The sequence below is a fragment of the Apodemus sylvaticus genome, chromosome X (assembly GCF_947179515.1).
Source record: "Apodemus sylvaticus chromosome X, mApoSyl1.1, whole genome shotgun sequence".
NCBI classification, from domain to species: Eukaryota; Metazoa; Chordata; class Mammalia; order Rodentia; family Muridae; genus Apodemus; species Apodemus sylvaticus.
In genome coordinates this window covers 25,467,367-25,481,864 of record NC_067495.1, presented here as the reverse complement: position 1 = coordinate 25,481,864, position 14,498 = coordinate 25,467,367, and the positions used below count along the sequence as shown (strand labels likewise).

The following is a 14,498-nucleotide window of genomic DNA, read 5'->3' as shown; positions in this document are numbered from 1 at the left end:
TTTATTGGGTGTTACAAAAAAAAAACAAAAAACAAAACAAAACAACAACAAAAACCCAAATCAATCTGGCCTACAAGAGGAAGGCCCAGCCCCAGCAAAGGCAATGGAGTACTGCCAGCCACAAGCTTCCTGCCTGGCACTTAGAAATGGTATCAGGGAATGAAAGAAGCCTCTCATCACAGGAAATAACCATGGAAGAGATAGAGCCACAATTGTACTCAATTCTTCATTTTTAAAAGTTGTACGAACAAAGGAGAAAACCCATGGAAAAAAAACCTTCCCACATTCAGGTATCAAAATGGATTTTCCACCCTATGCAGTTACCATGGAGACTGGGATACAGGCTTTATGTGTTTAGTGCTGACATTCTGCACTATTATTTGATTATTGACCACAGGGAAGAAATTTTGCATTGGGCATATGCTATGAAACAACCATTTGCAAAACTGCAAAGGGGTCCATTAACTATCAGGATGCAGCCAAAAGTATATTTTTTTATACTTTCATTTGACCATTGTTAATGGTCACTTCTCTGGTGTTCCTGCATCCATCCTTGTTTCTCTTACCACTCAGCTATACTGGTCTCCCTAAAAGACACTCAAATCCCATGACTATAAATCGCCTATTTGTTTTAAATACAAACCACCCTACAAACACCCCAAAAGCCTCCAAGTCCTTATTGTTATCATGACCTACAGTGGATCTCAGGAACTCTGTGGAGTCTTTTACATTATCTCTCATTCACATCTGCTGTTCCTTATAATTAGGCACCTTCCCATCTTGGAGCTGTCCAAAATGCTCTTTGCTCTTTGTTCCTATAAGGGCAATTTTAAATTAGAATCTATCCTACCAGCAATTGTAAAAACAAAAACCAACCAACCAAAACCAAAAAACTCTTTTGGGTGGGCAGTGGTGGCATACACTTTTAATCCTAGCACTTGGGAGGCAGAGCCAGAGAAAGGAGAGAGAGAGGAGAGAGAGAGAGAGAGAGAGAGAGAGAGAGAGAGAGAGAGAGAGAGAGAGAGAGAGAGAGAGAGGGGGAGGGAGGGAGGGAGGGAGGGAGGGAGGGAGGGAGGGAGGGAGAGAGAGAGAGAGAGAGAGAGAGAGAGAGAGAGAGAGAGAGAGAGAGAGAACTCTTCTCATTTTAGGGGATAAAACACAGTGTAAAATAAGTGTCTATATTTAGAAAATGTAACTGTCTCACTGACCAAAAGAATAAAACCCACATCACCATTTCCCTATCTCTTGTTGCAAAACTAACTGACAGAGCTTATTGGAAATGAGGAAGACCTCACACATTAAAAAAAAAAAAGAAGAATCTTGGAGAATAAGAGTAGTTTTTTTCCATTTCAAATGCTTTTATTTTTGGTAAATGTAGCTTACAAAATCTCAATATAAAGAACCATACATAGTTACATAGAAAATCCAAACATCAAACTGATTTGAAAAATTAAACAAGGATTCCATATGCTGTGTATGCTCTTTCACAACCACTGTCCAAGTTTTAAGATCATTCCAAGTTACATGAAACCACATTTTGTAAAACTTTTGAGTTTTGATGACTTTGTAAGTTACTCTTTAAAGGATTAACATATTGTATCATGGTGAATAGCACTGGAATGCCATAGAAGAGAAAATACAACAAAATAAAATTTAGACTTGACAGCTTCAAGCTGATTTCTTCAAAAAATCTGAAACAGAAATGTTTGCTAGTTTCATGCACCCATTGGGGAACTGTCATATGGAGGTAAAAATCTATATAAAGAAAAGCTTACAGATCCCATCAAAGGAATACTGGAGAGATAGAGAATAATAACTAGCAAAAATGTGAGTTTATATGAAACTAAGAAATAAACTCTTTGATATGATAAAAATCAATGAATTGGCTTACACTGCCAATTACAGCACTCTGGAGGTTAAGGCCAGCTGGCATGAGTGTGAACCCAACTTAGGCTACAGCGTGAAGTTAGTCTTATAGAAATAGAAACTCTTCACATATCGTTGTCAAAAAACAAAAGAGAAAATGTCTATCTCATCACCTGATCAACTGTAAAAGGAGTACATATAGGCAAGGTTTTGTGCGGATTATGTATAAAACTGTTTTACATGGTAAAAAGACATCAAAACCCTGAATGACACTGTATTACTTTTAAGGCAAAAATTAGTCATAATCACATAAAAAAGGCTTGTGAATAAGCACACAAATCCGTAAACACTGTTTGCAAAGGCCTAAGAGGAGTGATTTCCTCTTCAGTTAGTATGTAAATAAACGTTGAGACTGAAGGAATGAACTTCCTCTAACAATTAGTGCCATTTTCACATGAGCAGAATTTGAATTTCAAACCTAATACACATGCCTTTGAAGGAATACAGATTCCTAACATCAATATATCACACTTGATGATGTGCTCAAAAAAATGCACAGGTCATTCAACTAAGGAAGCAGGCTCTGAGCCATATTCGAATTTACAGTGCAATTTTTCACCAGTCAAAAGAGACTTGAAAAATGAGAAAATTAAAGACAAAAGAATAAAACTTGAGTCACATAAGCTTAGAGGTCCCAAACACTCTTTGCTTAGTACCCATTTCCAAGAGTATGCTTCTTACAAAGTCATTAAGCCATTCTCAGATTGAATCTTTTTGGGTTTCTCTATATAACCCATGCTGCCCTCAAATATGGGATTCTACCTTAGCATTCCCATTTCTAGAATTAGAGGCTTGAAAATGTCCTTTTACCAGTTTTGAGACAGGAACTTTGCAAATCAAACTGGCCCTGCCTCATTCTCCCTAGCATTTGTATAGCAAGCATCTGCATCACACCTGCTTCAGAAGTAAGCTGGAAAATCTGGGATCAGTGTGAGGGCAGACTACATACAATTGTGCAACCTGGGCAAGTGGGCCTTTTTCCTCATCTGTAAAGTCTCCAGAATAACACTAATTTCTTAGAACTATGGAAAGGCTCAAATGAGAGACTATTTTACAGGTAGTTCCTAATTCTAACTGCAACTTAAAATGAACCAAGAAATGACCAGAGCAGTGTTGATTACTGGGTCCAAGCCATAGGTTCATAATGAATTGTACTAGGCTTGGCCCTTGGCACCAGTACATTTCAATGCTCTCCAGAAAATTCTAATCCTGAGAACTGCAGGCCTGCTGCTATGTCAGTGATTCTCAAAGTATCCCAGAGAATACCTGGGGATTCTGTTGAAATTCAGATCAGGACTCAAGGGGCATCAGGCAAGAGTCTTCATCTCTAACATGTTCTCAGGCTGTGTGGAGCTACAGTGCCACTCTGAGTAAAGTACTAAGTGGCCACAAAGTACAATGTGATAGCCTTCTCCGGCTGACACTTTGGCAAACAACTCTCTTTCCTTACTCTTAGGCCTGTAGCATGAACAGTATATAAAGCCAGGTGTGGTGTTGTATACCTGTAATGCAAGCACTAATGAGACTCGGCCACCACCTTTGGCTACATACTGACATCCTTCATGAACCAAAATCCCAAAGGCAAAAATAAAATTAAGATTTTTGTAAACACAACAATGACAAAAATGAGCACAAGTTTAGGTCATACATATAAAACATATGCCCTTGAAAGGATTATTTACAAATCACAAGCATACCCAGTTGTTATGGTACCACTGCTCTCCACATTCATTACAAATGACATAGGACATTTGCTCATCTGGGTTTGAATTCTGCACCCAACTTGGAAGGAAAAGTGTTCCTCTGGCAATTACAGTGACCTTGCAGTTATACTTATCACAGCGCCTACACTTAATTTTATTTGTCTGTGTGCCATCAACTGTTTGGGGAAGGTGATGTTCCTGAATACTGGATTCTGTGTAGAAAGCTCTCAACTGCTTCAGTTCCTGGTTTGCCATGTCCAGGAAAGTCATTTCAGCAAATTCCCTTGCTGACATGGTTCCAGAGAGCAAGTTTTGTTGTAAATGAGAATTTCTGGGGTTGTTCAAATTGGCAACTTTGCTTCGAATACTAGTTTTATATTTTTTGATATTGTTTGAATGAATAATAAAAATGTGCTCTTCAATTTCTCTTGCTAAATTCTGCCATACGTGAACTTTTGTGCGATCTGTGCAAGAACTAGCTAATGCTGTGTAAAGAAGTTCTATGCACTTAGATCTCACAGACACTAAGGGATCTTGTAAGAAACCTGAGCTCTTGGTAGTAGATTCAGAGTCATCACCCTCCAAATATCCCTCATTAATTTCCATCTGAACAGTGCTACTTCCAGACCCAATTGCTGCAACGGGCTTTGCAGCATCTTCGGGTGACAGTCTAGAGAGGGAACTGCAGAGACCCAGTATCTCATTATGGCTAAAGCCTGATGGTTCATCCTGGCTTACACCCTGAGAAACCATTACACTTTCTTCTTTATTAACAGTTGCATGGAAGACTTTAAGGCTTTCCCTTGTTTTGAAGTGTGTACTCTTATAGAAACCTCTCCACTTTGCCAGCAGACACTTGGCCTTCTTTTTTAAAGCCACTGATGGGCAGTTTTTGAGGACTCTGTAAACAGCTCTTACTACATCTGTCTCCTGCAGATGCTCCTTAGACACATAAATCATTTCTAGCTCAGCAAGCTGTTTACCAATATCCTCAAAATACCTTTTAGACACCAGTTGCTCAATCAAGGAAGCCCTGGCAATGATCTGGTTCTTGTCAGACATTTTCACAGCTGCAAAGAAAAAGAGAAAAAGATGGTTCAATCTTTTTAAGCTGCCCTTTACTAGTTGCAGCTCCTGGATAGTAAACTAGAATTTCTGCCAGATGTCCATATGATGCTTTCTGAAGGAGCAATATAAATGGGTGTGGCAAATTAGATAGTGTAGTGACAGGAGCTACTCAACTTTCAAGATTTTTATTCTGAATAGAAGGAAAATGGCTCTGCCAAGTTTAAGCAGAATATTCAAAGACTTTTTAGAATATCAGCTATAACTTTCCCAATTCCAACTGTACAAATCAGTATTTTTCTAGATTAAGATCTTTCAGGAACCTAGGATGGTGGTGCATGCCTGCAATCCCAGCAGTTGGTGGGTAGAGACAGAAAGAACAGAGGTTTAATGCCATCTTTAGATACACAGAAAAGTTGAGGCTAATCTGGAATGCATGAGATCCCGACTCATCTTGGGTATAAAATCACGCTCACCTAAGCATCCTTAATACAATGCTGAGCAAATTCTGGGCTATTTTCTCCTCATAATCAGCTATGAGACCAAGATATGTAATACCTTTATAACATTTGTAGTGGTACTTTAAAAAAAGTAGTGGTGGTACTATAAAAAGGAAACAAACAAAAGAGGGATGCTAATGTCTGAATCAATATAAAGAAACAGGCATTACAGGTTGAGAAGCAGGTCTAGTGAACCCTGAAATTCAACAGGATTCAATGTGCTGACATTTGAGCTGCTGGAAAAACAAGGTCACATTCAAATGCTCCACTTATTCTTTAGTTGGAAATATATACATATATGCATTTTTTAATCCTCCTATTGTAGGGTCTTTTTTTTAAGTTTGAAGAATATTCTTTTCTTTTTTGTAATTTTATGTGTATGGATGTTTTGCCTGCCTGTATGTATTGCATGTATGTCTGTGCACATCATATACATGCCTGGTACCTGTGGAAGTCAGAAGAAAATATCACATTCCCCTGGAACTGGAGTTATAAATGGGTTTTCCTTGAAGTGTTTGGCTTAACTTGTGTGTGTGTGTGTGTGTGTGTTTTCTCTTGCTTAAAGTCCTTCAGACAGTCTCCTCCACCCACGGGATGGAGCCTGTGAGTGGATGTGATGAACAGCACCTCATGCTAGCTCTCTGCCTTGACCACTCTCAACCACAGACAAGCATGGCTCCATTTCACAGCTGTGCCTTTGCTCCAACAGCTCCCTAAACCTGGCTTCATGCTATCACCACAGGTGGTTCTTATCTCTGGCTGTGTGGTAGAATCATCCAAGGAAATCAACAAAAACTAAATCAAGCAATGCTAGGGCTTCATCCTAGATAGAGGGAACTGCAGTCTTTGAGGGTAGGACTTGGACATCTGGTCAGTTCTCCAGCCAATTCTGATTTAAGTCACCCCCAGAAACTGACCCTTCTACCCACCCGACCAATAGGTTGCCTTTAGTGCCAAAAAGAGCTGCAGTCCTGCTCTTGGACTAGATACACGGAACCTCTATAACTTCAGACTTTGTTAGATAAGTTCTATTACATAAGAAATTATTAAAAATACAGTTGTATACAATTCAAATGAAAACCTCTACAACTGTGATTGTTATGTAGTAAATGTTGTGATGTATACACTTCCTGAAAGTCTGTAATATTTATCTCTTAATAGTGGGAGGCAATGAATGTTTAGCGAGCAAGCGTAAGATGATATTTATACTCCGGTTACCTCAAGTTGCACAATAAGCCTGGGATATGAATGTCATCTAACAACTGAGAAACTCTTGGAAAACATCAAATAACTACAGTGTTTTCAGGTTTACCACATTTAAAAACATTGCTGTCTACATTTCCCACAAAAAAGTAATACTTATTTTGTTCCCCTGAACACACCTGACAAGCACCTTGCGAGATATTCTCTTCTGTCACAAAATGTCCAAGATGCTTTCTCTTCTTTCAGCCTGTGAATTTCTTTTCTTGTCACTCTATAGCAACTTGCTTTACTCACTTAACTGCAGCCTGGAAAGTCCTGGAAAACAAAGTCTACCTCAATTCTAGTTTTTTTAAAAGTCATTTAGATCTCTTCTACCATAAAAATAGAACAATAATAATGAGGAGAGAGAGGGCGGGAGAAGGGTAATGGAATACATGTGTCCTGGTAATGGAATACATGTGTCCTGAGAGCAGAAGGGGCTCTATCTGGGGCAAGGGAAGGAATCCGTCCGAGGGGTAAGGAAGCATAGAGAGGACAGTAGGTAAGGGAGATCAATTAGAATAAAGCATAATGATATCTACAAATAAAAGGCCATAACAAAACCTACTATTCTAAGCTGGGTACAGATGAGCACATGGGGAACCAGTGGCCCACACCTTTAATTCCAGCACTTGGGAGGCAGAGCTAGTGGATCTCTGTGAATTCTAGGCCAGCCTGATCTGCAGATGAAGTTCCAGGACAGCCAGGGTTACAGAGAGAAACCTTCTCTCAAAAAACCAAAACCCAAAATAAATAAATAAATGAATAAAATAAAATAAAAACAAAACAAGCAAACAAACAAACAAAAACCCTTAATATTCTGTACGCTAACAAAAATTTTAAAAATCCTACATTAAAAAAACAAAACAAAACAAACCATGGTGTCCACCATGGGCTAATCAAGTAGGTCTGAGCAGTCTTTTGGATAAGGATGCTCAAGAAACTCTAGTTCTTGGAAATAAGGGCATACTAGACAAGTTGGCTAAGTTTACTGATCAGCCTGTACTTCAAAATAGGTGACTCTGCCATCCTGGATTAATATGTGAATCAAATGAGATAGTCTGAATGAATCACTTAGTCTTTGTAAAGTGACTGACAATTATGTGAATCTACAATAGAAAGTTAAAAACCTGCTGGGGGCTGGCAAATGGCTCAGTGGGCAAAGGTTCTTGCCATCAAGCCTGACACCATGAGATCAATCCCTAGAATATAACAGAGCAAGAATTGACAAGTTGTCCTCTGACTTCTACACGTGCATTCACACAGCAGAAATATATTAACTGTAAATTAAAAATGAATTAATTTTGCCAGGTAGACTGACACACATTTCCTAGCACCCAGGAGGCTAAGACAGGGTGGTTGTCAATTCCAGACAATATGAGCTTCATAGTGAAATTTTGTCTTAAAAATCATTAAACAAGATTTAATATCTAGCATACCAGCTTTTGTTCCAGGACAGGAGGCCAGCAAATACTTTCTGTAAAAAGGACAGACAGGAAATACTTTAGACTGATACAGGGACTGACTATTCAACTCTGCTACTTTTGCAGCAGAACAACAGACAGCAAATACTGAATGGGGCTACAGTGAGTGTTAAGCAGTTGTGTACTGCTATTGCAGAGGAACAAGGTTCAATTTCCAGCACTGACATTGGGTGGCTCACAAGTGCTTATAACCCAGTTTTAGGAAAACTGGCACTCACATGCAAATACCCACACATCTATATACAGTAAAACATAATAAGGCAGGCTGGGACTGGAGAGATGGCTCAGTTGGTAAACTGCTTGCTGTGCAAAGAGGGCCTGAGTCTGGATCCCCAACATCCATGTAAAAAGCCAGACTTGTGGTTCGCACCTGGAATTCCAGCAACGGGAAGGGAAGGGAGAGACGGGTCAGTCTTTGGAGTTCACTGGTCAGGCAGTCTAGATTGACTGGTACGTTTCAGGTTCGCTGACAGACCCTGTCTAAAAACAAAAGGGAGGGACAGGAATTAAGGAAGACATTTAAGTTGATTCGCACAAATTATTTTTTAGTGTGTGTGTGTGTTTGTGTGTATGTGTATGTGTGTTGGGGGAGGGAGGTCTGAAGATGAGGCTCAGTTCCTGGAGTACTGAGTTCGTATCCCCCCCCCTTCCACGTGCACCTCATAAAGCCAGAGTGGTCAGATAGCGGCCAGCCAGGGCTACAAGAGACCTTATTTCAGATGAGAAAGTCTGTGTTTGGCCACGGGGTACTGTCTGTAAGCACCTTTTGTAGAGCAATGTTATCTCACATAAAGATTTCAAGCCACAAAAATAGTCTTTACATGTGTGATAGTATGTTAGAGATTGATGGAATTAATTCTAATTTTACTCACCCAAAATATTTTTTCTTTAAAATGCGGTGGTAGGGATCACACCCAGGGCCTTATGCACATTCAAGTATGTGCTCTACTACTGATAAACAGGTATTTTAATTCCTTTTTGTGTTAATTCTCAAAACAAACAAAAAAAGAATCTGCTGTACGTTACATTTATAACACACTCCAATTCAGATCAGACACATTTCTTGGCTGTTGTAGTTCACATACGCGTATACGTTTTTACCATTTACCAGTGTATGTGTGTGTGGTGTGTGTGTGTGTGTGTGTGCACATATAAAACCTTTTACAGTGACAGCAAGAGTAGGCCCTACAATGTGTTACCTGAATGCATGCAGACGCCTGGAAATAAGGAATTATGGGAAGGTCATACACACATCTGCACTAAAATCGTCTAACCGTTAAAAGGGAGAGGAAAGTTTACTGTGAAATATTCCAGAAGCCTAGGGAACAGACCAGCAATAACCCATCCGCTTTAAGTATCTCTAAACATCGAGGAGGGAAAAAAGTTTTCTAGCTCCAGACTACACGGTCAGGCTTCAAGGCCCTGGCTCAGAAAGGACGGGGCATGGGGGTTAGGGGTAGGACACTAAACGCCAGCAGGGGCGTTGCAGTCTTTAGGCAGCCACGTTAGGATCCCGGGGGAAGGGACTGCGCGAGGAACCGGCCCGCCCAGAGAGATTCCGGTGGGTGGGGTTGAATACTAAACAAAGCCTGATGAAATCCACCCCCGGGGTACAGCCAAGGCGGTGAGCCTTCTGGCCCGCCCAAACGACATCACCTAAAGGGGAGGAGGGAACTCAACCTTAGAGCCGCCCGGGTACAGGGAGAGCCACAGCACCCCTGCGAGCCGGGATAGACTTCCACTGGAAACGGGAGTTAGCCCTTCGGCGGGGGCCAAGCTAACGGAAATGGCGGAACGCGCCTTCCAAGAGGCTCGGTCACCGCCCTAGCGGCCGCAGCACCGCCCGCCCGGAAGCGCTGGCGCCGCCCTAGAGTGCGCAGCGCGGCCGCCTCGCGAGCGAACTTCCGTTTCTCGGGGCCCTATGACGTAGCCCGCATCAGTCCTAACGGTAGGGCGGGGAAACGTGGGCGTGGCTTAGACGCTGACACGCTCTGGAAATGGCGCCTGCGCAGAGCGGCCCGAGGCGCGCGGGGGGGGGGGGGGGGGGGGCGTGGGTGTAGCCAAGTCCCCTGAGGGAGGAGCTAAGGCCGGAAGGGAAACTAACCTGACTGCTGCTTTTCAATTGTGAAGTTTGTTAATGTCTTTTTTTATTTTCGGTCAAAAATAGTAAAACAGATAGAACAAAATAAAAACAGGCTGGCTGTGGTGATGGCCCCCAGTAGTCTTCAAATGCTGAAGACTAAAGAACAAGACAGGAGGATCCCGAGTTCGAGGTCAGCCCGGGGTAAACCTTTAAAAAGGTTGGACTAGATACTCGCCTTCCTAAATACATAAAAATAAAAGTAAAACCCTCCATCAGAACAATAAAATATAAATGGCTGGCTGTGGTGGCCTGTAATAATAAATGGCTGGGTTTTTTTGTTTTTTTTTTTTTTTATTTGGTTTTTTCGAGACAGGGTGTCTCTGTGTACCTCTGGCTGTCCTGGAACTCACTCTGTAGACCAGGCTGGACTCGAACTCAGAAATCCGCCTGCCTCTGCCTCCCAGAGTGCTGGGATTACAGGCGTGCGCCACCACCGCCCGGCTGGCCGGGTTTTTTTTTTTTTAAATCAATATAAATATGGATGAATCTGGTGGTATATAAATATAATATATAATGCTAATGCTCCAGAGGCAGGGGTGGCAGAATCTCCAAAAGTTCCCGGCCAGCTAGGGTTACATAGTAAGACTATCTCAACTAACTAACCAGACAGCAAAAAGAAAAGCAATAATTACTGTCATGCTTAAGAGTAATTAGTCCAACAAGCATGTAACATGCATCACACGAATGAAAGACAGTAGTAAACATTCATTAATTAGTTACAAGCAACCTGGACACATGTGTGAACATTGTTTGCCTTCAAGGATTAAAACCACAGTGATAACTGAACTAGAAAAAGTGGCAGTCTACTTTGACCTCCAATGCCAAAACAATTCAGGAAAAGATTTAAGGAAGCAAACTCTCCAGTGTTGTGTACTGGATACGATCACAGCAGGGTGATCCTGTCATGAATGTAAGAGATTTTACCTTAGTAGAGGGAGGACAAGGAATTCAGACTGATCAGGATAAGGGATGCTTGATTATTTTTATGGTTTGGATAGTTTAGGGTATGATTACAAAGCAATCTTGGTTTGGGTTTCGTTTGGTTTAAACACAAGATTCTCACACTGTAGTCTAGCTTGGCCAACAACTATGTAGCCCAGGCTGTCCTCAAACTAAGATAATCTTCTTATTCTCCAAGTGCTGACATTTTGGATGTGTATCACTAGGCCCAGTCTAGGAGTCTTGTTTTTGCCATAGTTTATCACTCTCTGAAAGTAGTCCCATTTGATATTGACGTTCTCTGAAATTGTTTTATAAAACACCAAGGTCTTGCTTGTCAACTTGACACACCTGGGAAGAAGGAGTCTCAATTGAAGAATTGTACACATCTGTGTGGCATTTTCTCTATTTCTAATTAATGTAGGAGGGCCCAAGGCACTGTGGGAAACCTGGGCTGTATGGACTGTAACCTGTAAAATGAAATAAAATCCTTTCCTCCCTGAGTTGTATTTGGCCATTGTGTTTATCCTAGCAACAGAAACCAAACTAGGCTGTAACCCAATAGGATTTTTGCTGAAGATCTGACAGTATGGGGTTATAGGCAGAAGTGGGTGGTGCAGAAGGAAGAACTGGAGCAGATGCTGAGAGCAATTGGAGAATGAGAAGCTCTGAGTAAACTGAAGTATCAGGACTCTGCTACAGCTGGGCTATAGAGATGTGCACATGGAAGGCCTAGAAGATATTTCAGGAGCCTGGCTGGAGTTTGGCTTACAAAGAATCTTTGCTTGTTACAAAAACTGATACTTTTTGATAGCTTAATTTTAGTAGAATTTATTTGAGCAAAGAGCGATATTCATGAATTAGGCAGTGCTGCCCACAACCAGAGAAGAAAACTCCAGAGCATTCTCAGGGCAATATTGGTCACGTGGAAAGGAAGTACAATCGTGGAGAAATGGCTTGGCTAGATGCCGCTCCAAATGGGACTCTGGGTACATAGTCTGCTCACTTGGCATACTGTGATTGGCTAAGACTTAAACTATTATACTTGCCCATTGGAGTTGCACTTTCTTGACACCCAAGAGTAGGCTGCAGTTCACTGTGCAGGAACTTCAAGTATACTGGCAGTCATCGTCTCCTATTTAATGTCATATACCTTAATAGTATTTCTTCCTCCCCTCCCTCTCTCATTCCCCTCCGTCCCCTCCCTTCCTTCCTTTCTTTCTTTCTTTCTTTCTTTCTTTCTTTCTTTCTTTCTTTCTTTCTTTCTTTCTTTCTTTCTTGTCCTCTTAGGTTCATGAACCTTTAGATTCATTTTCTAAGTTACTCTGGCCACCTTCGGGGATGTGCAAATAAATATATGCTGAGTGGAGAGTGCTTGCTTAGGGTGTGCTAGGCCTTGAGTCGTGATAAGATCCCTAGGAGGATGGGGGATCATGGTGAGGGATAAATGAAAGGCTTTGGAACATCATTGTCCTTTAAGCAGTAACCTAGTGGGACTAAATTCCTGATGGGATTTGTAACGTATAATTCTTGGAATATATAATATTTTTTTGCAATGATTGTAGCAAAGGATTGGAGAGCTGGCTCAGTGGTTAAGAGCGCTTGTTGCTCTTTCCAAGGATTTGGGCTTTGGCTGTCAGCACCCACATGGAGGTTTACAACTGTGTGAAACTCAGGGATTGATGTCTGAGGACTGATGCCCCCTTCTACCCTCTGTTGGCACTAGGCACGTCCATGGTACCCATACATGCATACATGCAGGCAAAACACTCATATACATAAAATAAATAAACAAGTCCATAAATGCACATTACTGTACCAGAAGGAAGGTGTAGCTGAGCTCTAGACTGGTTGGGCAAGCATGAAAAATGCCCTAGGTTCAAACCCCAACCCGAACAGTCCTACCAAAACTTTTTTAAAACTTCCCTGAATGAATTAGTCTAAATATTAAAAGTTATTTCAAAAGCTGCCAGTAGAGCCTTTAGGGACATTATACCGGGTTGGGTTTTTGTTCTTGTTTTGTTTTGTTTTCTTGCTTTGCTTTTTTATTTGTTTTTTGTTTGTTTTTATGACCATGCTATACGAAGGAGAAAAAAAAAGCAAAACATTAGTCAAAATTCTGAAAAAAGAAAATCAGATATGATTCAGACTACAGAAAATGTGAAGGGGAAAAAATCCAAAAACTCTAAAACACAGTATATCACCTAAGAGGCAAACTATAGTTACCGTGTAGACCTGTCTTGGCCACCACAGGCATCCATGGCTATTTATGATTAGATACGATTAAAAATCAGTTTTTCAGTTACACTGAACTGCCTCAATGTCAAGTTCTCAGCCACTGTGGATAATGGGTACTGTATTATATGACACAAGTAGACAACATGTCCATTACTGCGGAAAGTTCTGTGAAACAGACCTGGCTCAGCTCATCTGGAATGACTTCATAATTGAGTTGGAAATAGACACCAAGCAAACGGCTGAGAATTTTATTATTTGGGGCAATTTTAAGTTGACTGTCAATTAAAATACTCAGTTCTACGATCAGTTAAATATAGCTTTGGGTCTTTGGTGCTCTTATTTGGAGATTTGTTTACTTTCCTTTTTGATGTGTATCAGTGTTTTGCCAGACTGTTCATCTGAATATCACCTGAGTACCTGGTACCCCACAGAGAGCATCAGATAAATGCTCTGAAACTGAAGTTACAGATGGCTGGGAACTGAAACTGGATCCTGTGCAAAAACAGCAACTGCTCTGAAGCAGTGAACCATCTCTCCAGCCCTGGGGTCTTTGTTTTAAAAAGTACTTTTCAGCTGTTTCAGTACTCTGAGATGCGCTTGGATCAATTTCATTTAGTGCAGTGGAAACTCCTTTTCAATCCTAATTAGGTCTCAGAGTGTCAACGTGGATTTCCTGAGCTCAGAAAGATAGCCCTTTCCTGTAAATTCCCAAGAAATGGAGGCAAAAATCCGTCTGAGGGCCTCTCCAGAGGCTTACTTAGGAAAAAGCTGCAGATGTTGTCTATGGAATGAAGTCAGAGCAATTGCATCTCTTCTGGGATTCTAAGGTGCTGACTGACATTTATTTCCTGTTAAACATCAGGAGTAGAATTTGAGCTTAGCTGTGGATGTTTATAAGGCTCAAAGAACATAATGGATTTTTTTTTTTAAAGAGAGCTGTTCACTTCAAGTTTCAAGAATTACAAAACGGCAGGAAACATTATAAAAACTCAAAGACTTTAGAAGCAAAAATTCTAGGTTTAACTCATGCAACAGATACCCCAGACATATACAGGCAAAAGGAAAGAGAAGCTGTGTATCTTCCAGAAGAGCCCTCACCAGAGAGGTTATTGTCTGTGCAGACCAGATCCTGGCTGGCTGGTGGGCCCAGGCTGAAACAGTGACTGTCAACTGGGAGTGGGGATGTGGAATCTTTCTCCAAGCTCAGGAGGGCAACTGGATCTCTGGCTACATTTTTAAAAAAATATGTCACTTAAAG

At 41.1% G+C, this 14,498-nt stretch overlaps 1 protein-coding gene across 3 annotated transcripts; it reads right to left on the bottom strand.

The window, feature by feature from the left end:
- Positions 1-1,348: 1,348 nt before the first annotated feature.
- Positions 1,349-9,786, bottom strand: Tceanc (transcription elongation factor A N-terminal and central domain containing). 3 transcript variants are annotated; one of them, XM_052171364.1, is made up of 5 exons: positions 9,601-9,786; positions 8,291-8,400; positions 7,876-7,913; positions 6,577-6,712; positions 1,349-4,699 (listed from the first exon to the last, which is right to left on the bottom strand). In XM_052171364.1, exon 5 carries the CDS (start codon positions 4,689-4,691, stop codon positions 3,612-3,614), a length of 1,080 nt encoding a protein of 359 aa, XP_052027324.1. In that variant the 5' UTR covers positions 4,692-4,699; positions 6,577-6,712; positions 7,876-7,913; positions 8,291-8,400; positions 9,601-9,786; the 3' UTR covers positions 1,349-3,611. The 3 variants fall into 3 exon arrangements, with proteins under 3 accessions (XP_052027324.1, XP_052027326.1, XP_052027325.1); XM_052171366.1 differs by having other exon boundaries at positions 8,291-8,396; XM_052171365.1 differs by lacking the exon at positions 9,601-9,786 and adding an exon at positions 8,793-9,056.
- Positions 9,787-14,498: the final 4,712 nt, after the last annotated feature.

Coding starts and splice junctions, on each gene's coding strand:
- Tceanc (XM_052171364.1), bottom strand. CDS start 4,691: ATGTCTGACAAGAACCAGATCATTGCCAGGGCTTCCTTGATTGAGCAA.